Source organism: Cannabis sativa, chromosome 8 (genome assembly GCF_029168945.1).
Source record: "Cannabis sativa cultivar Pink pepper isolate KNU-18-1 chromosome 8, ASM2916894v1, whole genome shotgun sequence".
In the NCBI taxonomy this organism is placed as follows: domain Eukaryota; kingdom Viridiplantae; phylum Streptophyta; class Magnoliopsida; order Rosales; family Cannabaceae; genus Cannabis; species Cannabis sativa.
This window is the reverse complement of record NC_083608.1, coordinates 29,984,525-30,011,941: the sequence shown is the minus strand read 5'-3', so window position 1 is coordinate 30,011,941 and position 27,417 is coordinate 29,984,525. Positions and strand designations below refer to the sequence as shown.

The following is a 27,417-nucleotide window of genomic DNA, read 5'->3' as shown; positions in this document are numbered from 1 at the left end:
CAAAATGATGAATACAGTGTATAAATATATAATCACATTAAGAGAAGTTTGGAATCTCTAGCTATCAAAATCAAGGGAGAGTGTCCAAAGAAGGGATTGTTGATTTTCAATTATTTATTTCTTTTTGTTATTAAGGCCACACAACAAAGAGACTAAAGCCCCATATAGTGACAAACCACAGTTTCAAGAATCTTAGCATTATCAAGCCAGAAATACCAATGGGGTCTTATATTGTTTACTACTTTTGGTGAAAACCAGAGAAGCAGTAGCTATGGACCATTGCTTGTTTTCCTTTGCTTACATCACCACCTTTTGTTTAATTTTATTAAAAATAAAAATAAAAAAGTACACCTCTTATCATTCTCCTGAATGATCCCACATTCACATTCAACTAATTCTTGAGACTAACATCTCAACTTTATCACTTTAAAATAACAAAATTTAGACAGAAAACTTTTTTATTTTTTAAATGAAGAGTAATCTTTTTTAAATTAGAGCATTGCTCCAAACAACACACAACAAATTGAAGGAAAAATTACCCTCATGAAAATGCCGATTACATAATATCAAGATTGTCTAGTGAGTAACTCGATTAGCAAATCGTATAATAAAATATAAAGATATATTATTGTGAAACTTAAATATGTCAATTTCTTCTAAGTAGATTTTAGGAATAAAACTTGTCTAAAATTGTAGAAAGAAAATCAATAAACACATGGAATTTACAAGCTTCATCCGACCTTAAAAATGCATTCTAGGCGATTAGTGCTTGAGTTCTCCTGATCAGGATAATAATTTTTCCTATGAATCAATCAATCTACAGTATCCAAATCTGACTACAATTTCTAAATAGTAATCCAAAAATTAATTCATACAAAGATTACCCTACAAACTTGATCACCAATCAAGTTTAATCGTCTAAGTTTCCTTAGACTTTTAAAGCCAAGATCTCTTTGCTTTCTCACAGCTAAAATCCTTTCAATAACTTAATTTGAACTCCCTTCAGATAGAAACAAATCATTGATTCTCCTTTAGCTCTTGAAGATCCAACAAAGAATGACTTGCAAATAAACCAAAAAACACAAAGAAAAAGCTATACTCTAATAGAAAAAAAAATAACAAGAGAAAAACTTTCAAAGAAGAAGAGTTAGTTAGAAAACAGTTAATCACAAATTATATACTAACAATTCTACTAAAACAATCTTAACAGCTGAATAACTAACTAAAGACAGCGGCCCATTATTCATATGCCAACTAATGCTAACCTGTCAAAAATAAGCAAACACCAAACCCAAAACAACCAAAAATCCGAATGAGACTAACAACCAGTTAAATGACCAAGCACACATAATTTGCCAAACATGACAAACTGGATCTTACAATCTCCCCCTTGACAAATCATACATAACGAAATTATCAAAGAGACAAGACAAAATAAAAGAACAAAAAAACACCACAGCCAAAAAGAAACAAAAAAAAAAAAAAACTGAAAAAACAAAGTTCCAACAAGAAATTCTTAATACCAATAGAATAGAATAAAAGATTCACAACTAATCACAAAAAAATTACACTTAGTTATTGGTATGCCTAACAACTGTAAACGACAAAACAACAGACTAAAACTACAAGATATTAACAATGATAACTAACTCCCCCTCGGTGAGCATGATTAAGCACCATCTTCCAGTGAATCGACAACATCAGACACAGACTCCCCCTGGACAGTGGTTACATTTGCTGTAGCAACGGGAATTAAATCAAACCCCCTAGACAGGAGTAGTAGGAAATAAAGTCAATTCAGTGGACATGGGAGCGTGCTTTGGAAGCTATTATGAGGAACCAGACTCAAACTGAGCAGCATCTGGAGATGGCATAGACTCCAAGGACTTAAGAACCTTAGACATAGCATTGAGCACATTGATGACCCCTTATTCAAACCTTTTGTGGTGCTGTTGATTTGTAGCATAAGAATGAGCCACGCCTTGAACCACAGAATATAATTGCACCTGCCAGCTAGTAGAGGATAAACTTGAAAGAGTAACTGAAGGCATAGCAGACAAAAAGGGAACCTTAGATGGACCAGAATTGCCCAGTGGCATGTCAATCACAGATAGAGGAATATGCGTATTGAAAATTGATTGAAATGATTTTTCATTAGAGGGAACATGCATAGTAACATCCTGATCAAGTGTGATTGGATGACCTCTCATAACCAAATGTTGCACCACACTAGGATAAGACAAAGTATGCTTATCCCCTTTAGCTTTAGCACAATCCACCATTTTAGTGTACATCAAGGTAGGAAAATCAATGGAGACACCAGTGCCAAGAGCGAAAAGAAACTGACCAATATTATAATTCACGTGGACACATGGGAATTGGCCAACCAATTTGACATGAAAATTTTATGAAGAACCCGATATGTAAAGACCGCTTAGTTTAATTTGGAAATTAGCAGTTAATTATGATTAATTATGAAATTATTTATAGATATTTAAATAATTATTTATGTTGTTATATTCGATTCCTGAATGCATTTTTATGTCATATAGTGAATTTCATAATTTTGCATTTCCGGTGCCCGGTAACATGGAACTCGGTGTTTGGCTCAGTAGAATCACAACTTAACGTGTTAGTATATTGGGGCAGTTTATTAGACATTGGGAATGTCGGGATTAGTCGAGAATTTAAAATTTTCCAAAATACCCTTTTAGTACCCTTTATGTTATTTTAGTGTGGAGGGGCAAAATGGTCATTTTGTCCCAATGATATTTTGTCCTTTAGTGGACTTTATGTTGTGAAAATATGTGATTATGTTGGTTTATTATTTGTTGTGTTGGTTGAAATGAGTTAATAAACTATTACTTTATCCACTTTTTCAAAAAAATAAGAAATTGAAAAAAGAAACATCTCTCTCTATCTCTTCAAACTCTCTCTCTCTCGTTTTTCCCTTAAGAACCCAGCTAGGGTTGGTGATTTTGCTGCTTCATCTAAGGATTTCAATCTAGTTCTTTGTGATCTTTAATCTAGGTAAGGTTCTTAGCTCTTTCCTTCTTATTTTCTTGATTTGTAAGAAAAGAAATCATGCATGTAATGGAGTTTAGTTGTTGTTGTGGCTGTGGTTGTTTGTTGTTGATTTCTGAAGTTAGAATATGATTTATTATGTTGTTTGTTCCTTAGGGTCTAAATAGCAGGTCTGGAAGTTTTGGTGTAATTTGGGGTTGATTGGAATGAGTTATGAATTTTTGATCGTTTCCTACTCTGATCCGGAATTCCGGTTCAGCAACCGATCTACCGGTTGGGTTCCAAGAATTCCTAGAACCGGAATTCTGGTTGTAGAACCAGTCTACCAGTTGGGTCATTTTTGGGAACCCTAGTTTTTCCCATTTTTATGTTGTTTAGGGTATTGCCATGCTTTTGATCGATAGGAAAACTTCTAGTTTCTAGTTTAAGTCCCTGGGAAGTGATTTAGCATATCACTTATCAGTGTTGTGGTTATTATGGTTTAGGAGCCTGTAAATCGCCGTGCAGTTCGTTCCACTCAGGTTGACCGGCACACCTGAATTCGGAATCGATGTAAGATTAGTATAACAGTATGCATATGTATTACATGTTTAGCGTGCATGTTAGGAAGCCTGTTAGATTACATTAGATATGTATGTTGGCTTTGTACCATCCAACCATATCACATCGGTTAGGCTAGAGTATGACTAGCAGTTGGATTATGACCAGTGTACCGAGTATAGGCTGATTCTAGGGTTGGTGGTACTGTACTGTTTGACCGTATCACATCGGTAAGGCTAGAGTATGACTAGCAGCTGGAGTATGACCAGTGTACCGAGTATAGACTGATACTGTAACACATCGGTAAGGCTAGAGTATAACTAGCAGCTGGAGTATGACCAGTGTACCGAGTATAGGCTGTTACTTTGTCAAAAGTACCGTCGTACGAACATTCAGGACTCAGTATCGTGTGGGACACGGCAGTTAGGGTTGTGGTCAGGGGTATGGGCGTCTGATCATAACCCGGGATTTATGTATGATTATGATTATGCTTTTCTTACTGAGTCTGTTGACTCATAGTGCTATGTTTATGTGTAGGTAAGGGCAAGGCCAAAGCTGAGTAACCGTGAGAACGAGCCGATGAAGATTGTACATGTCGAGGCGGTTAGGCCTGGAGCGTACGATCCTCGAGACAGCATTGCTTTTGTAGTTAGTCGCTGGGCGACAAGTATTTTGTAATAGACAGTAAACTTTTTATAAAGTATTTTGTAAATGGGATCCCAAAGTATTTTGTATGAATTATTATATAAGTTTAATTAAAAGCAAAAATTTTAATTAATCACGATTTCCATAAACCTCGTTGATTAGCAACAAGCTGCACAGTACGTTTAAAAATCATGTAATACGCCTATGCTAGTTAGGATGTTACATGATAGAACTCAAAGAGCATAGTAACAGGAAGTTCCTTTCCATTCCACACAAAGTCAGGTCTACTAGTGATTCCAGCCTTAATTTCTTTAAAAGATGGTTTATATTTATTAGTGAAGGTGAGTTTAGCTAATTGAGGTGGTTTCAAGACAAGACTAATGGTAGACGGGGCACAATGAAACCAAGTACCCCGAATGCAAGCCTGATACATGTATTTATTTTTCTCATTGATAATATACTCATCCAAATTAGCATAAAACTAAAAAGATCAGCTAGTTGAGCATTTGTGGATATATGAGAAATAGTTTAAAGTTTGGACTCAACTATTTTTCTAATAAAATGATATCGTATTTCAATATATTTGGTCCAAGAATGTTGTACATGATTTTTTGACATGTTAATAGCACTTTTGCTATCATAGAAAAGAACAAGAGACTCTTGAGGAAAACCATAGTCGATATGCATTTTGTTTAGCTAGATAAATTGAGTGCAACAGCTTCCTGCAGCTATATATTCTGCCTCAGCAGTGGAAAGAGATATAGAGTTCTATTTCATTCTTATTCACGACACAAGATTGTTTCTAATGTAGAAACAACCTCCAAAGGTACTCTTCCTAACATCCAAACTGCTAGCCCAGACAGAGTCATTGTACTCCATAAGAGACATGTTAGTATCTCTTGAATACCACATACCAAACTCAACAGTGCCTGACAAATATTTGAAGGTGCATTTTACAACAGTAACATGAGACTGTTTGGGAGTGGCCTGATATCTAGCACACAAGCCAACACTAAAATATGTATTAGGAAAACTGGTTGTGAGATACAATAAACTCCCTATCATACCTCTATACAAGGTTGGATCTACATGTTTCCCATACTCATCCTTGCTAAGCTTAGTTGAAGGACTCAAGGGTGTAGGGCATGCTTAGTTTTATATAATCCAAACTTGTCAAGTATTTTCTTAAGGGTAATTTGCAGCATAACCTCCTTAATTGGTGAGATTTTTGCAACTAACCCCCAATTCTAAAATTTTTGTGGTAAAACCTCCTAAATTCAAGTTTTGTTACCACTAAGCCTTTTCCATCCATTTTTTGGTGTTAAGTGACAGGTTGGAATGTCTACGTGTACACAGTGTACACGTGGCACAGTTTAATTAGTCCACGTAATAAATATTTAAAATTAAAATAAAAAATTAATTATTGTAAAAATAAAAAAAAATTATTTTTCTTTAAAAATTAAAAAAAAAATAAAATTAAAAAATTTATTTTTATATTCTTTTTCTTTTTATATTTCTTTTTCCTTCTTCTTCTTCTTTTATCCTCACGCCTCAATGCATTCAAGAATCAACTATGGGGTTTGGGTGCTCTGATTTGAATCTCTGGCAAGAAGCCCTATCTGCTTACCCTTCCCGCATACAATCTCTCAACAAACCCGATTTGGTTTCGTTAGATGACTATTACTGCAACGAACTCCCACCTCTCCTCCACCAAAAAAAACCTAATCCTTACATCACCACCTCTGAGCTCTCAAAGCTCATGCAATGGAAACTTACCTGTGGAAAATGGAGGTACTATCTTTCCCTCTTTCTCTATTTCTATAGGTATACTATATACATATATATATATAAAGTTGTGTGTATAAATCAAATTCATAGGCCGCGTCTGTTGGATTTTGTTTTGGGTTTGGACGACGACCTGGTAAAATCAGCATCAGAAAAGGGGTTTCAATCTCTCCCCAATGTATCGAAAGCTCTATCTGAGCTTACCGTGCTCAAAGGCGTGGGTCCAGCCACGGCTTCTGCAATCCTTGCAGCTTACACCCTTGATGTTGCGCCATTCATGTCAGATGGTTGTGCGTGGAGCTGGGAATGGGGAGAGTCGGCTAGGGTTTCTGAAGATGGGGACGATGGAGGGTGATGATGGGGTTATGGGCTCAAGTCATGTGAAGATGGGGACGATGATGGGGCTAATTTTGGGGAGTCGGCTAGGGTTTCAAAGATGAAGAAGTTAGAGAGAGAAGAAGGAGGAGGCGTGAGGATAGAAGAAGAAGAAGAAGAAGAAGAAGAAGAAGAAGAAGAAGAAAGAAAAGAGAAAGAAAAGAAAAAGAAAAAGAACAAAAATATAAAAATAAATTTTTTTAATTTTTTAAGAAAAAGAAATTTTTTATTTTTTTATTTTTAAAATAATGAATTTTTTATTTTAATTTTAAATATTTATTACGTGGACTAATTAAATTGTGCCACGTATACACTGTATACACGTAGACATTCCAACCTGTCACTTAACACAAAAAAAAAAATGGATGGAAATGGCTAAGTGCTAACAAAACTTGGGTTTAGGAGGTTTTACCACCAAAATTTTAGAATTGAGGGTTAGTTGTAAAAACCTCGCCACTTAAGGAGGTTATACCGCAAATTACCCTTTTCTTAATATATTTGGACTGAGAAATGAAAATACCTTGATCCATTTGCTTAATATGTAACTCCAGAAAGAATCTAAGATCCTCTACTAAACTCATTTCAAACTCACTTCTCATGAGATCAACAAATTTTATAACTTCCTTATCACATGTTGACCCCAAATATAATATTTTCTACATAAATTTGAGCAACAAAAATACCAGGATGAAAATGTTTAATGAGCAGGGTGTTATCAGTATTACCTCAGGTGAAATCATGTGAAATAAGAAATGAAGTGAATCTATCATACCATGCTCTCGAAGCTTGTTTGAGTCCATATAGAGCCTTTTAAAGTTTGTACACAAGATCTAGAAATTATGGATCACCAAATCTTTGAGGTTGTTTCACATAAACCTCCTCTTGTAGAATACCGTTGAGAAAGGCACTCTTGACATCCATTTGGTGTAATCTATGTTGAAATTATTTACCAGGATCTTAGATTTACTAACAAGTATGTTGTTTAAACATCCTAAATATGAACTTCTAAAACGATATTAAATAAACACATATAAAGTATAAGAAACCATATAGTGGTTGCAGCGGAATTTAATGTCTCCTTCCACTCAGATTTCTAACCCTTGTATCCTTTTTGTCGCAGAGTATCACCAAGATCTGAGCCCGAATGTCCTTCTCTTGAATCTGGATTCTTCACAATCTTCCACACTATGATTGAGGTACCACTTGATGTGTGTGGGCACTCACTCTATCACTCAAGGGTTCGGTTTCAGAAGTGAAGAAGAAGAAGAGGGGGTGGCGACTAGGTTAAGGAAGAAGGCACTCAGTTTTTCTCTGAAGGAATAAGATGCATCCACTTTTTCTGAAACCATCACTACCTATTTATAGTCAACCTCCTAGGGTTAGGTTAGAATTATTTGGCATTAAAATAATGAAAAAATAAATGATAAAAAACAACTTAAGTGGCCGGCCTAGGTATAGGATATTGGGCCCCACTTTTGCAATTTTGCTGTTTTATCATTTCTACATCTCATTTTCTCGAAAACTGCAATTTTCCAATTTAACCATTTAAATACCAATTCTAATTATTTAATAACTAAAAATTAATTATTAAATAATAATGTCATTTAATATATTTATTAATTAGACTAGCCAAAGTCTCTTAACTAACAAATAAGCCCTAAAAACTCTTTCTTCACAATTTATGCCCTTGTTAGTGAAAATTCATAAACTAGACATAGTCTAATTTTAGAATTATAATTGATTAATAAAAATCAATTAACTGAGTCTTACAAGTAGTATTGTCTCAACTAGTATGGCGACCATGGGCCTATATATCCGAGCTTCCAATAAGGAGACCAAGAACTTACCAAGTAAATTCACTGACTTATTAATTCCTTGTTGCATCCACGCATAGAACTTAGAATGGCACTCTATGTGTTCCACCATATAGATACGCTATCAATTATCCATCGTTATAATCCCAATAATCAATGATCCTCTATAGATGATCTACATTGTTTAGGGATTAAATTACCGTTACACCCTTCAATGTATTTTATCCTTAAAACACTTAGCCCCGTATAAATGATATTTCAGTGAACTGAAATGAGTACTCAACCATTTATCTCTGTTTAGCCAAGCTCGAAGGAAATTATCATTTCACTTCTATTTGCTAGATAGAAGCTATAGATTCCATATCTATATTTAGCGCTCCCACTCAATTGCACTACCATGTTCCCAAAATGTACGTATCACCCTGACCCAAAAGTAGGATTAACTAACAAATCAAAGAACATGTGTAATACTCCTTAGATCGAACCTAACCATATCAGGATTAAGATCATTTGATCTAGGATCAACTAGGTGATATTGAATTGAATATATATTACGGTAAGTTTAATATATCTGATTCAGAGTTCAATATCGGTCCCTTCCGATGCATACTCCATGCACCTAACCCAAGCTATACTTTAACCAATGCCCTGGAAAAAACATAGCACTTATCCAAGGTGCAAGTAAACTATGTTGTAGATTGTCATATTAGTTAAACCCTGTGTACTGATAAATCTAGGAATACATATTTAATCACATAATCTTGATTACTTTCTACTGTGTTGACGACACAATAACCAAGAACATAAATGTGATAAGGGTTTGGATGAATTTATAAATCAAATAAACAAGTAAATGATAACATGAACCATATGACACACAAATGAGTGAAAAATACTTTTGTTTCTTTATTGATGTTGAATAATAGAGATTACATTGAAATGGAGTTTTATTTAGGGCATAAAACCCAACAATTTGATCTTTAAAAAATATGCCACTGTTAGAAGAAGTTTGATAGACTCTATTTTGGCAACTGGTGCAAACATTTCTTCAAAATCAACCCCTTCAACCTGATTGTAACCATGTGTAACCAAGTGAGCCTTGTTGCGAATGACAGTGCCAAAATCATCTGTTATTTTATTAAAAATCCATGTAGTACCAATGATATTGACACCATCAGGTCGAGAAACCATGATCCACTCCCGGTTCCTCTTGAATTGTCCCATTTCATCTTCCATGGAATTATTTCGAAATTCATCAAGAAGGGCCTCGGTCACATTCTTTGGTTCAAAAATTGACACATAGCAGGCAAAAGCAATAGCATTCATAATTTTTTGTCGAGTAACCATGGTAACATTCAATTCTCCAATAACCACGGTAGGAGGGTGTGCTTTTTGAATCCAAGAAGGAGGTCCTTTCTTGTACAAATAAGCATGTGAATAACTAGGAGGAGTTGCACTAGTGACTTCAGTATCAACAACTATTTTTGGAGGCATTCCAGAGGTCTTAGATTAATCTGATTAAGCTTCAAATGCTATTGCATTTGAACTTGTAGGAACTACTTGAGGATGGCTCACTTGAACTTCTATGGGAAGGGCGGGTTCAAGGAGTTCTTCACCAGTAGGAGTCGCCTCATATACTTCTAAGTCATCAAAATGTACATTGCTGGATTCTATTATTGTGCCAATTCTCTTATTGAATACTCGATAGGCTTGACTATTAATTGAGTATCCCAGTAGAATTTCTTCATACTAAAAATGTCAAACTTTCCAAGACGATCTCTGTCATTCAGAATATAACATATACACCTAAAGATACGTAGACGACTTAGACTTGGGGTTTGACCTTTCTACAATTCATATGCAGTTTGAGTAGTCCCAGACCCTAAGTGTACTCAGTTGCAAATGTAACAAGTAGTATTAACTAACTTTGCCCAAAATGGAGTGGCAACTGTTGGAAATTATTTTACCAGGATCTTAGATCTACTCACAAGTATGTTGATTAACACCCTACATATGAACTTTCTAAAACGATGAAATAAACACATATAAAGTTTAGTAAACCTTACTTGGGTGCAGCAGAATAATATGACTCCTTCTGTTCAGATATCTAGCCCTTGATTCCTTTCTATAGCAGAGCATTATCAATATCTGAACATGGATCTCTTTCTCTGAATCTTCGATGCTGAAACTCCTTTTGCTGAAAGTCTTTCTTCACGATCTTCCTCACTATGATTGAGGTATCACTTGCTGTGTGTGGGCACTACTCTAACACTAAGAATTTCAAAATTCAAGAGGGAAGAGAGAGAAGAAGTGGCGGCTAAAGATAGGGAGAGAGAAAGGCTCAGGTTTTTCTCTGAAGGAAAAAGTAGAAAATTTTAGTGTAAATTTCCTGAAGCCTTCACTATCTATTTATAGCATTCCACTAGGGTTATGTTTGAATTATTTGGCATTAAAATAATGAAAATATCAGAGAGAAATTCCCTACAAAAGTGGCCGGCCCTATACAAGTGGATTTGGGCCTCACTTTTGTAATTTTGCAGTTTTATCTTTTTCTGCATCTGATTTTCTCAAAAACGCCAATTTTCAAATTCAACCATTTAAATGTCAATTCTAATTATTTAATAACTATAAATAATTATTAAATAATTTTGTCATTTATCATATTTATTAATTGAACCATACAAAGTATCATAATTAACAAATATGCCCCTAAAACTTTTTCTTTACAATTTCGCCCTTACTTAGTGAAAAATTCACAAATAGACATAGTCTTATTTGAGAATTATAATTGATTAATCAAAACCAATTATATGAGTCTTACAAGCAATATTATCTCAACTAGTGCGGGGACCATGAGTCTATATAACCGAGCTTCCAATAAGTAGATCAAGAATTTATTACTAAAATTTACTAACTTATTAATTCTTTGTTGAATCCACGCATAGAACTTAGAATTGCACTCTCAGTATATAGAATGCTCTATATGTTCCACCATATAGACACGTCATTAGTTATCCATTGTTATGATCCTAATTTGATCAATGATCCTCTATATGAATGATCTACACTGTAAAGGGATTAGATTACTGTTACACCCTACAATGTATTTAATCCTTAAAACATTTAACCCCGTATAAATGATATTTCAGCGTATGTGAAATGAGATCTCCACCCTTTATTTTCGTTTGGTCAAGCTCGAAGGAGATCATCCTTTCCTTACTATTCGCCAGATAGAAGCTATAGATTCCATGTTTATGTTAACGCTCCCTTTCAATTGCACTACCGTGTTCCCAAAATGTACGTATCACCCTGACCTAAAAGTAGGCTTAACTAACAAATCAAAGAACACGAATAGCCTCTTGAGATTAAGCATAATCATAACAGGATTAAGATCATTTGATCTAGGATCAACTAGGTGATATTGACTTGAATAGATATTACGGTAAGTTTAATAAATCTAAGTCAAAGTTCAATATCGGTCCATTCCGATGCATACTCCATGCAACCAATTAACCTGAGCTTTACTTTAACCAATGCCTTGGAAAGAACATAGCATTTCTCCAAATGCAAGTAAACTCTGTTGTAGATTATCATATCAGTAAAACCCTATGTCTGATAAATCTAGGAAACTTTATTCACATAGTCATGTTTACTTTCCAATGTGTTGACGGCACAATAAACAGGATCAAGTATGTGAAAAGGGTTTCAGATGAATTTATACATTATTTACATATAATCATGAAATAAATCATGTGAACCATGCAACATTAAATGTTATTTATGATCTATATTAATAAGTAAATCTAATTATATTGAAATGAGTTTTATTTAGGGCATAAAACCCAACAGCAACATCTTAAGCGCACAACATGACACGAGCCATTTCTTGTAGAGTTTGATTTTTTTGCTCCACTACCCCATTCCCTGAGGAGTTTTAAGGGCAGAGAATTCATGACTAATCCCCAATTTATCACAAAATTGAGAAAATATTAAATTTTTGAATTCCTTCCATGATCACTTCTAATTTAAAACACTTTTCCAATAGAAGAATTCTACTCAGTTTATAGTCTTAGCACAGAGATGAAAATGCACCAAAAGTGTCTGACTTTTCTTTCAAAAAATTCACCCATGTCAATCGAGAGAAATCATCCACACAAACCATCACATATCTTCTTTTAGCAATACTTTTAGTTTGCATAGGCCCCATTAAGTCGACATGAATTAGTTATAGCACACGAGATGTCAGTAGTGCATTGATATGAGGATGAGAAGACTGAGTTTATTTTCCTTGTTGGCATGGTCCATAGAGTCTATCTCTGCTCATTTTTAATTCAGGAATCCCACAAACATGTTTTGGTTTGAAAATTCTTTTAAGATCCCTGAAATTTAGATGTCCCAATTTACAATGTCACAAGTCGAGTTTTTAAAGTAAAATGCAATGACATCTCGCTTGACTACTAAGAGTATAACAATGATCAAAAATTCTATTGCCAATCAATACTGCACTACTAGATGAAGATACCAAGCATTGTGTTTTGGTGAATCATACATCATAATCAGCATCACATAGTTGCCCAATACTTATCATTTTTGCTTTTAGTCCCTAAACAAACAGCACACCAATCAAAGGGAATTCTCTTGAAAGTTTCAAATCTCCATAAACCATTATTTTCCCTTTATTTCATCCTCCAAATGTAATCGAGCTCTCTTGATTTTCTTTGAAATTACTTAAACAATCATGAGAACCAATCATGTGCCTCAAACAACCACTTTCAAAGTACCAATGATTTGCTTCCATAGCAGACAGAGAAGTATGAGCAACAAGTGCCAAATCCTATGACTTAGGAACCCAATTTCTACCTAGAGCTCCTCCAAAATGATTAAGAGAATTTTCTTCTAATGAGTGCCGATAATCATGTTCCTCAAGGAAGTGTCTAGTTTGTAACACTTAGGTCTGATATACCCTCTTCTATTGCAAAAAGACACACAAGAATAAATCTTTCTTGGGACTGAATGCTTTTGCTCACCTCATGTCTCTTTTTTTCCATTGGTTTTACTCACAGGTTCAACAAGGACCTTTTTGGCCTGACTTCGCAAGCTGTTCTCAAAAGCAGCTACAAAGTTGAGTTTTCCCCCAGCTTGTGAAGATGAGGATGTTGGAATTTATTTTACCAGGATCTTAGATCTACTCACAAGTATGTTGATTAACACCCTAAATATGAACTTTCTAAAACGATGAAATAAACACATATAAAGTTTAGGAAACCTTACATTGGGTGCAGCGAAATAATATGACTCCTTCCGTTCAGATATCTAGCCCTTGATTCCTTTCTGTAGCAGAGCATTATCAATATCTGAACCTGGATCTCTTTCTCTGAATCTTTGATGTTGAAACCTCCTTCTTGCTGAAAGTCTTTCTTCACGATCTTCCTCACTATGATTGAGGTATCACTTGCTGTGTGTGGGCACTACTCATACACTAAGGATTTCGAAATTCAAGAGGAAGAGAGAGAGAGTGGGTTCAGCCAAAGATAGGGAGAGAGAAGGCTCAGGTTTTTCTGATTCAGAAAGTGTCAGAAGAAAAGTGTAGAAATTTAGTGTAAATTTCCTGAAGCCTTCACTATCTATTTATAGCATTCCACTAGTGTTAGGTTTGAATTATTTGGCATTAAAATAATGAAAATATCAGAGGGAAAAACCCTACAAAAGTGGCCGGCCATGCAAGGTGGATTTGGGCCTCACTTTTTGCAATTTTGCAGTTTTATCTATTCTGCATCTGATTTTCTCAAAAACGCCAATTTTCTAATTCAACCATTTAAATGTCAATTCTAACTATTTAATAACTATAAATAATTATTAAATAATATTGTCATTTATCATATTTATTAATTGAACCATACAAAGTATCATAATTAACAAATATACCCCTATAAACTCTTTCTTTACAATTTCGCCCTTACTTAGTGAAAAATTCACAAATAGACATAGTCTAATTTGAGAATTATAATTGATTAATCAAAACCAATTATATGAGTCTTACAAGCAATATTATCTCAACTAGTGGGGGGACCATGGGTCTATATAACCGAGCTTCCAATAAGTAGATCAAGAATTTAGGACTAAAATTCACTGACTTATTAATTCTTCGTTGAATCCACGCATAGAACTTAGAATTGCACTCTCAGTATATAGAATGCTCTATATGTTCCACCATATAGACACATCATTAGTTATCTATTGTTATAATCCTAATGTGATCAATGATCCTCTATATGAATGATCTACACTGTAAAGGGATTAGATTACCGTTACACCCTACAATGTATTTATTCCTTAAAACACTTGACCCCGTATAAATGATATTTCAGCTTATGTGAAATGAGTACTCCACCATTTATGTTCGTTTGGTCAAGCTCGAAGGAGATCATCCTTTGCTTACTATTCGCCAGATAGAAGCTATAGATTCCATGTTTATGATAGCGCTCCCACTCAATTGCACTACCGTGTTCCCAAAATGTACGTATCACCCTGACCTAAAAGTAGGCTTAACTAACAAATCAAAGAACACGAATAGCCTCTCGAGATTGAGCCTAATCATATCAGGATTAAGATCATTTGATCTAGGATCAACTAGGCGATATTGACTTGAATAGATATTACGGTAAGTTTAACAAATCTAAGTCAAAGTTCAATATCGGTCCCTTCCGATGCATACTCCATGCATCCAACCTGAGCTTTACTTTAACCAATGCTCTGGAAAGAACATATCACTTCTCCAAATGCAAGTAAACTCTGTTGTAGATTATCATATCAGTAAAACCCTATGTCTGATAAATCTAGGAAACTTTATTCACATAGTCATGTTTACTTTCCAATGTGTTGACGGCACAATAAATAGGATCAAGTATGTGAAAAGGGTTTCAGATGAATTTATACATTATGTACATATAATCATGAAATAAATCATGTGAACCATGCAACATTAAATGTTATTTCTGATCTATATTAATAAGTAAATCTGATTATATTGAAATGAGTTTTATTTAGGGCATAAAACCCAACAAACTCCCACTTGCACTAATATAAAACAAAAAGTGTGTTTCAAATAATGTCAACACCTTGATATACAAATCAAGTGTAGTAGTAGTAAACTCCTCGTAATAGGATCTGAAAGGTTGAATTAACCACAACCTTTTCTCCACTATTACTCTTCCTTCAATCACAAAATCATTGATAATGTGAAATTCCTCTCTATATGTCTACTCTCTTGGGATACTGGATTCTATACTTTTGGCAACTACTTCTTGGTTATTCAGGAAGTAACACAAGTAGTTAAGGCAATTTGGAATGGTGCCAAAAATGTATAGAACTTTCTTTAGACTGAATAAGTACCTTTCCTGCAACCTTAACATTCAGTCCCTCTCTGGTAGACCTAGAGACTTCAGATAGGTTTTTACACTTCTCCAAAATCACTATTCCACCCCCAGAGTAACCACCATCTTATCAGAAAGATTTACTAGCACAAAGGCAAATTTCGAAATCTGATGTGGTGTAGTCTAAGAGTTTTAAACACACTCTTATAGACTAACATATAGTTCCTCTTCTTAATCTTAGGATTTACTTGATTGTCTTCCAATGTTCTTCTCCTGGATTAATCTGATACCTACTCATTACTCCCACTCAACAGCAGGTGTCTGGTCTAAGGCATACAAAAGCATATCTAAGACCTCTCACTGTTGATATAAGAAATTCTTTCATGGCTTTATCTTTTCTGGAATAGTTGAAACATTTCCTTAGATAAATAAAATCTATGTCTAAGAAGTTGTGAAGCTTCTATAGATTGCCATTAGAAAGAAAAATGCTTCAGCATCCTACTAAAGTAAGTTGCTTGCATTAGAGTAAGTAATTACCAGGTATACCACAAGCCATAGGTTTAGATAAACTTAAACCTATAATACTAGGAACAGGAAGTTTGTTAAGTCCATTGAATAGACTTATAAACGAAAATTTCCTTTTATATCCTTGTAATAGAGAACTTTAGGTTATTCCATGTGAATGGATTAAACCATAGTTCTATTGGCTTTCTTCTTAGTTTCTTATCTTGACAATCCATTACTTGTTTAAACTCACAATGGATTTTGATCACTAGTGTCTCCCAAGTCATAAGAAGGTGAGTTCCTAGAAACTCTCCCACTACGATAAGGTACCGTGAATTATGTCGAAGAAAACTAAATGGTATTGATCTCTTCGGTTGTGACAAGACAACAGAGGCAGTGGGATCATCATATATCAAATAAGATGATAGAACACTTTTGGAATCAAGAATTAAATATCTCCTTTATTTGCTACTTGTTTTCAGACTTAGTCATTATCTTAGAAAAGTAGTATTTGTTTGAACAAACACTTTCTTATCTACTGACAATGGGATGGTCCAACCCTAATCACTTAGAATAGCTAACAAACCATGGTTAACAGTTCTAGCTTTTCTTAAGATTATGATTAGGTCATCCATGAATCTAGTAATGATTTACATTAAGTATACGACCATTACATCATTCTGAAATTGTATTACCATAGAAGGATTTAGGCAACGACTAGTAACTAATCATCAACATGCAACTCGAAATTTCTGGGGAGGTAAGTTTGGATATAATTCAAAAATCAATTTAATGATCTTTGAACTGCATATCTACTAACTATTTCTCCACCCCTATCAGTTCGCAAGATCTTTAACCACTTACCTTAATGGTTTTAACCATTGCTAGAAATTAATGAAATTTTTAAACATTTCAAATTTCTTTGCTTAAGGTGTAATCCAGAGTTATCGTTTTAAGAATACAACAAAAAACTCATATCCACCCCTGAATGTACATCCATCTGCGAATGAGATGAACTACTTTCAGTGGATATAGGCATATTAACTCTTTCCAGAGATTGATCTTGTCAAATCCACTATGAACAAGATACAAATGCCATGGATTAAAAAAATGTGGTAGTGTCTTTTGATGACATAGGTTTAGTTACATCAAAGAATTCTTAGAATAGTGCATGTGGATCCTGGTCACAGAATACCTAACTCATATTCCATACAGTTTGAATCCATTAATAGAAGATGGATATTAAACACTTGGAAAGTGTAACTGTATTGCTTCCTGGAAATAGAAATATAAGAAAATTTCTGTTTGGATTCTAAAATTAAAGTCAAAGACTTAAATTCAACCAAATATAATGAGTAATTCTTTCTTGGACCACCACTACTAATTTAATTCTAAGTCTGATTTGCCCATACAAGCAGGATATTTCTAAGATTGAGGATTTATATCAATTGGGAATAGAATTTCGGGATTATAATCATATGCAGCATTTAATTTCTTAAGAGAAAATATAATGACATGAAATGATTTATAGACCATTCATCCAATGATATGTTTTGAAGCTAATTCGAAATGAATAAGCTAAGAGGAATTAGGATAATTTCGTTTATAAATAAGAATCCAACGATGCTTCGATTAGTGAAAGACAAAGTAATCTTATTTATGTAATCTTCTTGTTTCATATTGTAAAAATACTAGTCTAAGGTGTCATCAATTGATGAACAGCTAGATGTTGCATATACAATATTTATCTTACGAGATCTTACACTATTATGTATGTCTAATGGTGAAAATCCATTAGGGATTTATCTCATTAGATAAACAAACATGTTAGACCAACAATGAAGATTCAAAATTAAACTACAATTTAATAACAGAAATTAACATGGTTCAATATAAATTCATACACAATTCAGAAATTATTAAACATATAGCAAGTAGGAATGACCAGTGAAAATACTAAAACATACAATCCTAAATAATTTCCAAGGTTTTCAACAAACTGATACAAAGGTCCCTAAGTAGGCGAGAGTCAAAGTATCATTCATTGAATAGAGTTGTCAGTTCATCTAAAATAGAAACCATTCTAGCAACCTTTTATTCGATCAAAATAAGAATCCAACGTTGTCTCGGTAGGCGAGAGTCAAGGTTATTCTCATTTTATGAGCTTCCACCATTGTTTCATGTTTCATAAGTTTATCTCTAAGTAGTCACTGTAGGGGAGAGTCTAATAGAGACGAAAACTTACAAAACACTTATCAAATAAGATTTTACGGTGTTAAATGCGTTCAACGAATAACCATCCATAGGGGGACGAAGTCTAGCGTCTCGAGGTTATATTGAAAACATTTAACTTTTGTAAGACCAACAATGGAGATCGAATATCTTAATAATAATCAAGCTCATTATTTAAAGTGAGTTGTATTTTCTTTGATTCTCTTTATTTAATCTATTTATTTTAAATATATATTTATTTAATTAAAATTTCCAATTTAGAATAAAAAATTCTAAATATAAATTTTAATTTAATATTTATAAATTTTACTTAGATGGATAAGAAAATAACATGAATTATTTCCATCTTAGTAATAATTTCCAATAAATATTTAGAAAAATATTCAATTTAAGTTGTTACAAAATTAATTTAAATTAATTTACAACTCAAATTTAATTTTCTATAAATATATATTGCATTTCGAAAAATTAAAGTATTTAAGAATACAATTTTCGAAAAATGCATGTTAAAATAAAAAATTAATCCTGGAAAAATTATTCTAATTTAATGTTGGCCCAAAATTAATTAATAAAATTAATTTACAACAAAAAAATATAATTTTCCTATTTAATTAAATATATAAGAAAAATTTTAAATATTTAAGTATGATGATGAAAATCAACTTAAATATTAATTTTCTATTTAATTAAATACACTAGAAAAATACTTCAAGCAAAAATATCATCTATCTAGATTTTTCCTTTGACTAATTAATTCAATTTCTAATAATATACTTTAATTCAATTTATTTTAAGTTAATCATTAAATGAAAAAATCATTGATTTAAGTTGGTCCAAAATTAAAATAAATAATTTACAACTTTAATCTATTTTTCAAATAAAATTCGAAATTCCAGCATTTAAAAAATGCAATTTCGAAATTTGATTAATAAAATAAAGAAAAAATATATTTTGAAAATTATTTAAATTTAGTTGAAAAAATAAATTTCAACTAAAAATAATTTTCTATTTAATTAAGTGTCATGAAAAAGAAATATTTAAGTATCATGATGAAAATCAACTTAGATATTTAATTTTCAAATTAATTAAATGTATTAAATTCAAGAAATAAATAATTAAGTGTAGAGAAGGCTTAATTATTAATATCTAGTTTAATACTAGGAAAAAATATACTTAAAATAAATTGTACCAAAATTAATTATGAAATAAATAATTAAGTGTAGAGAAGGCTTAATTATTAATATCTAGTTTAATACTAGGAAAAAATATACTTAAAATAAATTGTACCAAAATTAATTATTTAAATAATTAATTTCACAATTTATAATATTTTCCTATTTAATATTAGAAATAATAAGTAGTCTAGAAATAACTATCTAGAAAATATCTTATTTGACTAAGTATCTTTTCCACAAAATTTGAAAAAATATCTAATTTAAGTTGTATTAGAAAAATCTAGAACTTAAATATTTTCAAATTTAAATTTAATTAAATATCAAAAATTAAGTTGTAACCACTTAATTTGAAAATATTCCATTTTAAGTTAATATTCGAAAAGATATTAACTTAAAAAATATCTAAAATGTTCCATTTTAAGTTAATATTCGAAAAGATATTAACTTAAAAAAATATCTAAAGAATCTTAATAACCAATGCCTAAAATTCCTCAATTTAATTTTGAAATTTTAAATCCAAAAGATATTCAGATTTAAGTTGGTTAGTTGTAGATAACTAAATATCAACTTAAATAGGAATATTTAATGAAAAATTTTAAATTAAGCTTCAGAAAGAATCTAGATGGTTATAATTCTATATTTAATTAAATACAAGAAAATACATATAGTTTAGCTTAGAATAAAGAATTCTTTAAACTATAATTTTCTTAAATTAATTTCAAAATAAATGAAATTAATTATGTTGCTAATCAATTTTATTAGGTTAAACTAGTTTAATTAACCTAGTACAGTTGTTCAAATCAGGCAAATGGGCCTTCACAATTGGGGTGGTTCATGTGAGGGGGTCGGGTTCGCATGTCGTACCCACTACTATGGCTCCCAACTCTCACACAAGGCCCAAAAGAGAGGAATTTAACCTTAATAAGAACAACTGTTATTAATTGAATAGGCCCAAAAACTAAATGGGCCTAAATAAATTCTATCAAGAACTATGATAATTTATTTTAGCAACAGCAACCTATATGCATCTATAATAAAATTAAACACATAGGCTCACACAGGCACACTTTGGATGGGTCCTATCATGTTGCTAGGTCATACACAGATGAAAGAAGATTGTAAATATACCTGTTACAAATTATTATCTTGACCAAGGGAGCCATCAGATCATTAGATCTGGCAAAAGGTAACCATGGCTATTTGCAATCAAGTAATAATAGGTTTTGAAAACTTACAAACAAGCTAAAACACATACTCCTGCAACAAGGTTAGCTGGATAGTTGGATGTAGGATTTATTTAATTTTAAATTAAATAATTAATTTCGAAATTTTTAATTAAATAAAAAAAATATTTTCGAAAATTTAAAAAAAATTTGAAATATTCGAAATTTTTTTAAAAAAATTTAAATTTAAAATTAAACCTACAATTTTGAAAAATTAGGTTTCAACCAACCTAAATATCATTTCAAAATTTGCTAACTACTTTTAAAATTTAAATGTTATTATAAAAATAAAAATTAAATAAAAAATTAAAAAAGATAAATGAATATCTTTTTCAGATTTTAAATGTAATTTAAATAAATAAAATAACAAAATTTAAAAGTTAGCAAAATATCTTACATCTATTTAAAATTACATGATTATAATTATCTTATTTTAAATTTAAATAAGGTCAAAATATCTAAAAAAGATTTAATTTAAAAAATATATATAAAATCTGACCTTAAATTTAAAAATAAGATAAGATATAATCAAATTTAAAAATAAGATAGATTTTTAAGCAAGAAGATAGATACTAATTCTATTCAAATTCAAATTACACTAATATCTTGAATTAAATTTAAAAAATATTAAATTAATTCAAAATGATAATTATAATTGAATTAGAATAGTAATAGTATATATACAAAACTATACACAAAATCGGAAATTAATTCCATGAAAAAGCATGAAAAATCAAAGAAAAACGAAAAAATTGTGAGCTGTACGGACAGTTTTCGCGATCGCAGGAAAATTTCAGCACAGCTCCGATTTTTTTCGAATCTTCAAAAAATCATAACTAATTCAAATAAAATCGAAATTGAGTTCTGTAAAAGGCTAACTTGCTTAATTTTTTCCATACTATCCAATAAAATAATTCCAGAAACAGAATCGCAATTATTTTTCACGGAAATTTACAAACATCAATCAATCATCAAATAACACTCAATACAACATGATACCATCCAAAAACAAACAAACAATCGTTTTAAAGTCCAAATTTCTTGCAAGTAAATCAATTACCATGGCTCTGAGGCCAGTTGTTAGAATTTATTTTACCACGATCTTAGATCTACTCACAAGTATGTTGATTAACACCCTAAATATGAACTTTCTAAAACGATGAAATAAACACATATAAAGTTTAGGAAACCTTACATTGGGTGCAACGGAATAATATGACTCCTTCCGTTCAGATATCTAGCCCTTGATTCCTTTCTGTAGCAGAGCATTATCAATATCTGAACCTGGATCTCTTTCTCTGAATCTTTGATGCTGAAACCTCCTTCTTGCTGAAAGTCTTTCTTCACGATCTTCTTCACTATGATTGAGGTATCACTTGCTGTGTGTGGGCACTACTCATACACTAAGGATTTCAAAATTCAAGAGGAAGAGAGAGAGAGAGTGGGTTCGGCCAAAGATAGGGAGAGAGAAGGCTCAGGTTTTTCTGATTCAGAAAGTGTCAGAAGAAAAGTGTAGAAATTTAGTGTAAATTTCCTGAAGCCTTCACTATCTATTTATAGCATTCCACTAGTGTTAGGTTTGAATTATTTGGCATTAAAATAATGAAAATATCAGAGGGAAAAACCCTACAAAAGTGGCCGGCCATGCAAGGTGGATTTGGGCCTCACTTTTTGCAATTTTGCAGTTTTATCTTTTCTGCATCTGATTTTCTCAAAAACGCCAATTTTCTAATTCAACCATTTAAATGCCAATTCTAACGATTTAATAACTATAAATAATTATTAAATAATATTGTCATTTATCATATTTATTAATTGAACCATACAAAGTATCATAATTAACAAATATGCCCCTATAAACTCTTTCTTTACAATTTCGCCCTTACTTAGTAAAAAATTCACAAATAGACATAGTCTAATTTGAGAATTATAATTGATTAATTAAAACCAATTATATGAGTCTTACAAGCAATATTATCTCAACTAGTGGGGGGACCATGGGTCTATATAACCGAGCTTCCAATAAGTAGATCAAGAATTTAGGACTAAAATTCACTGACTTATTAATTCTTCGTTGAATCCACACATAGAACTTAGAATTGCAATCTCAGTATATAGAATGCTCTATATGTTCCACCATATAGACACATCATTAGTTATCCATTGTTATAATCCTAATGTGATCAATGATCCTCTATATGGATGATCTACACTGTAAAGGGATAAGATTACCGTTACACCCTACAATGTATTTATTCCTTAAAACACTTGACCCCGTATAAATGATATTTCAGCTTATGTGAAATGAGTACTCCACCATTTATGTTCGTTTGGTCAAGCTCGAAGGAGATCATCCTTTGCTTACTATTCGTCAGATAGAAGCTATAGATTCCATGTTTATGATAGCACTCCCACTCAATTGCACTACCGTGTTCCCAAAATGTACGTATCACCCTGACCTAAAAGTAGGCTTAACTAACAAATCAAAGAACACGAATAGCCTCTCGAGATTGAGCCTAATCATATCAGGATTAAGATCATTTGATCTAGGATCAACTAGGCGATATTGACTTGAATAGATATTACGGTAAGTTTAACAAATCTAAGTCAAAGTTCAATATCGGTCCCTTCCGATGCATACTCCATGCATCCAACCTGAGCTTTACTTTAACCAATGCTCTAGAAAGAACATAGCACTTCTCCAAATGCAAGTAAACTCTGTTGTAGATTATCATATCAGTAAAACCCTATGTCTGATAAATCTAGGAAACTTTATTCACATAGTCATGTTTACTTTCCAATGTGTTGACGGCACAATAAACAGGATCAAGTATGTGAAAAGGGTTTCAGATGAATTTATACATTATGTACATATAATCATGAAATAAATCATGTGAACCATGCAACATTAAATGTTATTTCTGATCTATATTAATAAGTAAATCTGATTATATTGAAATGAGTTTTATTTAGGGCATAAAACCCAACAGAGGATTCCTCAATCGACAAATCTTGTCCCTATTTATATAGCATTTTGTATCCTATAGATGTACGATTCCCATAAAGTTTTTACTCTGAATAGCTTGATTTAAGGCAGCAGTTCTTGGGGGTAAGAAAGTCAGCGACAGTTTTATTCTAACTAATTAAGTTGTTAACTTGTAGATTTCACAATCCTTGGAACACAAGTCTAGAATGAACCTTTTAATTTTTCTTCCAGTTCCATTTTACTAGCATCCAACTCCTTTAACTCTTTTGTCTATATAACTCCACTGAGCAAACATCTCCTCATAAGCTCTATTTTTCTCTACACTAACAGAATCTGAACCAGAGATAGATTCCTCAACTTTTGATATTTCAAATGAGCATTCTTTAACCATGAAAGACACCATGTACTTATCATCTTTAGAACCATCACTACCTTCTTCCTCATCACTATCACTCGATATCACAGTAAGAGCCTTCTTCTTTTTTAACATGTTAGCACACTCTCCCTGTATATGACCGTATCCTTCACATTCAAGACATTGAATTCCTCTGCCCTTCTTCTCACTTGTTCGAGCAAATTTTTTGACACTAAACTGATTCTTATTTTTTAACATTTTCTTTTCCAGAAAATGAGTTTTTCTTAAAGCTCTTCTTTAGGAATTGGGCATAGTTTTTCGCAAGTAAGGCAAAGTTTTCATCAACTAAGTACTCAGCTGATTCAGTCGGTTTGCTAGTCTTTTCTTTATGAAAAAAAGAAACCCCCATTTCACTCGTGTCCCTTTCATATTCCTTTTTTATTACCCTTAGACCATCTTTGTAAAGTCATCTCATAATTCTATAGAGAACCAATGAGTTCATCGAGGTCAAGAGCTTCAATGTCGCGTCTCTCCTCAATCGAAGTTACTTTGGACATGAATTTTTAGGTAGGACCCCAAGAACCTTTCTCACAAGTTTCTTATTTGATTACACCTTACCAAGAGCATAAGACTCATTTGAAATATCGCACAGCTTGGCGTGAAACTCTTCCACTGATTCATCTTCTTCCATTGACAGGTTTTTAAAGGGTTTAGCCAAAGCTCTCAACCTAGATTTCTTGTTACCTCAGTGCCTTCATTCTTGATTTTCAACTTCTCCCATGTCTCCTTAAAAATCTCATAATTTGAGATAAGCTTTAAATGATTGGTTGAAACTGTTGGAATTTATTTTACCAGGATCTTAGATCTACTCACAAGTATGTTGTTTAACACCCTAAATATGAACTTTCTAAAACGATAAATAAAAACATATAAAGTTAAGAAAACCTTACATTGATGCAGCGGAATTAATGTCTCCTTCCACTCAGATCTCTAACCCTTGTATCCTTTCTGTTGCAGAGTATTATCAAGATTTGAGCCCGAATGTCCTTCTCTTTGTGTGTGATCCTTCACAGTCTTCCAATCTATGATTGAGTTAACACTTGTTGTGTGTGGGCACTTATTCTATCACTAAGGTTTGAAATATAGAAGAGGAAAAGAGAAAGGGAATTTCGGCTATAGAAGAGAAAGGGAAGGCTCAGTTTTTCTGAAGAGAAAATTTTCTGACAGAAAAGGTTATTCAAAGTTATGATTTTGACTAAGCCATCACTTTCTATTTATAGGAAACTACTAGGTTTAGGTTAGGAATTATTTGGCATTAAAATAATGAAAATATCAATTTGAAAATCCACTTTAAGTGGACGGCCATGGTGTGTATAATGGGCCCCACTTGGTTTTGCAGTTTTCACAAATTTTATTTCTATTTTCTCAAAAACGCCAATTTTTCAATTCTAACCATTTAAATGCCAAAACTAATTATTTAATAACTAAAATAGATTATTAAATAATATTGTCATTTAATTTAATTATTAATTAGACATATAAAGTATATTAATAAATAAATAAACCTAGAATCTCTTTTCTTTACAATTTCGCCCCTGCTTAGTGAAAATTCACAAATTAGACATAGTCTAACTTTAGAATTATAATTGATTAATCACAAATCAATTATTGAGTCTTACAAGCAGTATATTCTCAACTAGAATGGGGACCATGGATCTATATGTTGAGCTTCCAATAAGTGAACTGAATTTACTAAGTAAATTCCTACTTATTAATTCTTCGTTGAATCCACTCTTAGAACTTAATATTGCACTCTCAGACTTATATAGATCATATTATATGTTCCACGATATAGATATGCTATCTCATTTAACCATTGTTATAATCTTATTGTGATCAAAGATCCTCTATATAGATGATTTACATCGAGATGGGATAATTTTACCGTTCTCGCCCCTCAATGTATTTTGCCCCTTAAAACACTTAGCTACCTGTAAATGATGTTTAGTGATCTAAGAATTAGTCACTTAAACAAGAGCTCATCCATTTACTTCTATTTGCTAAGCTCGAAGGGAATCATCACTTGACTTCTATACACCAGTAGAAGCTATAGATTCCATATTTATGTTCAGCACTCCCACTCAATCATACTATCATGTTCCCAAAATATACGTATCACCCTGACCCAAAAGTAGGCTTAACTAATAAATCAAAGAACATGAATAACACTCCTGAGTTGAGCCTAAGCATATCAGGATTTAGATTCTTTTAATCTTAAGATCAACTATTGATATTGACTTGGAAAGATATAACGGTAAGTTTATAATATCTTAACTGAGTTACAATATCGGTCCAGTCCAATGTATACTCCATACATTCGAAACTAGTATACTTTACTAATGTCCTGGAAAGAACATAACACTTACTCCAAGTGTAAGTACACATTATCGCTGATTATCACATTAGTGTAAATCCAAAACACTGATGAAACAGGGACTTAGTCTTTTGATTCATATGATCACAATCACATTCCACTGTGTTGACGATACTGTAATTGTGAATAAACATATGATCTGGACTTAACTAATTTTGTGTGTAAATGTAATAAACATATTAAACCATTAGCATGTAAAATTCATACAAACATAAATCACTTCAAATTTCTTATATTGATAACTAATCAGATTATAAAGGATTTTATTTAGGGCACAAAACCCAACAGAAACTACATTGAAAAGAGCATGAAGAGCCTTAGAGTTAAGTTTGCCTTTTCCATTTCTTCAGTACTCCAATCATTGGTTTGTTTAATCTTTTATCCCTTCTCATCAATTATAGAGGGAGGAGACCATCCCTCAGAAACACCATCCAAACTCTTTCATCAACCGCTTTCAAGAACACCCTTATCTTGGTTTTCTAGTAAGGATAGTTAGCTCCTTCAAGCATAGGAGGATGCGAGATGGAATCTCCTTCCCAAAATAACTCCATTTCCTATTAATCTGCAATCATACACACAGATTGAGAAACAAGCGTAATACTTCGAGATGAGACTCGAAGCCGATTAGTTTTCCAAAAAATCAAGAACACCGAAACAACAAAACATAAGAAATGAGCAAGATCTAAAACAAAAGACACATGACTACTTAAATTGACACGACGCACCAAGATCTCAATCTCAATAACAAGATAGGTTCTGATACCAAATGTGAAACCTAAATATCTTAATTTCTTCTAAGTATATTTTAGAAATAAAACTTGTCTAAAATTACAAAAAGAAAATTAGTAAACACATGGAATTTACAAGCTTCATCTGACCCTAGAAATGCATTCTAAGCGACTAGTGCTTAGGTTCCCTTGAACTAGGGTAATAACTTTCATTATGAATCAAT

The 27,417-nt window shown here is 32.4% G+C and overlaps 1 protein-coding gene across 1 annotated transcript; it reads left to right on the top strand.

Moving 5' to 3' along the window:
- Nucleotides 1-5,782: 5,782 nt before the first annotated feature.
- Nucleotides 5,783-6,349, top strand: LOC115700014 (uncharacterized). The gene is made up of 2 exons (XM_061103314.1): nucleotides 5,783-6,000; nucleotides 6,088-6,349. Exons 1-2 carry the CDS (start codon nucleotides 5,783-5,785, stop codon nucleotides 6,347-6,349), a joined length of 480 nt encoding a protein of 159 aa, XP_060959297.1.
- The last annotated feature ends 21,068 nt before the right edge of the window (nucleotides 6,350-27,417 follow it).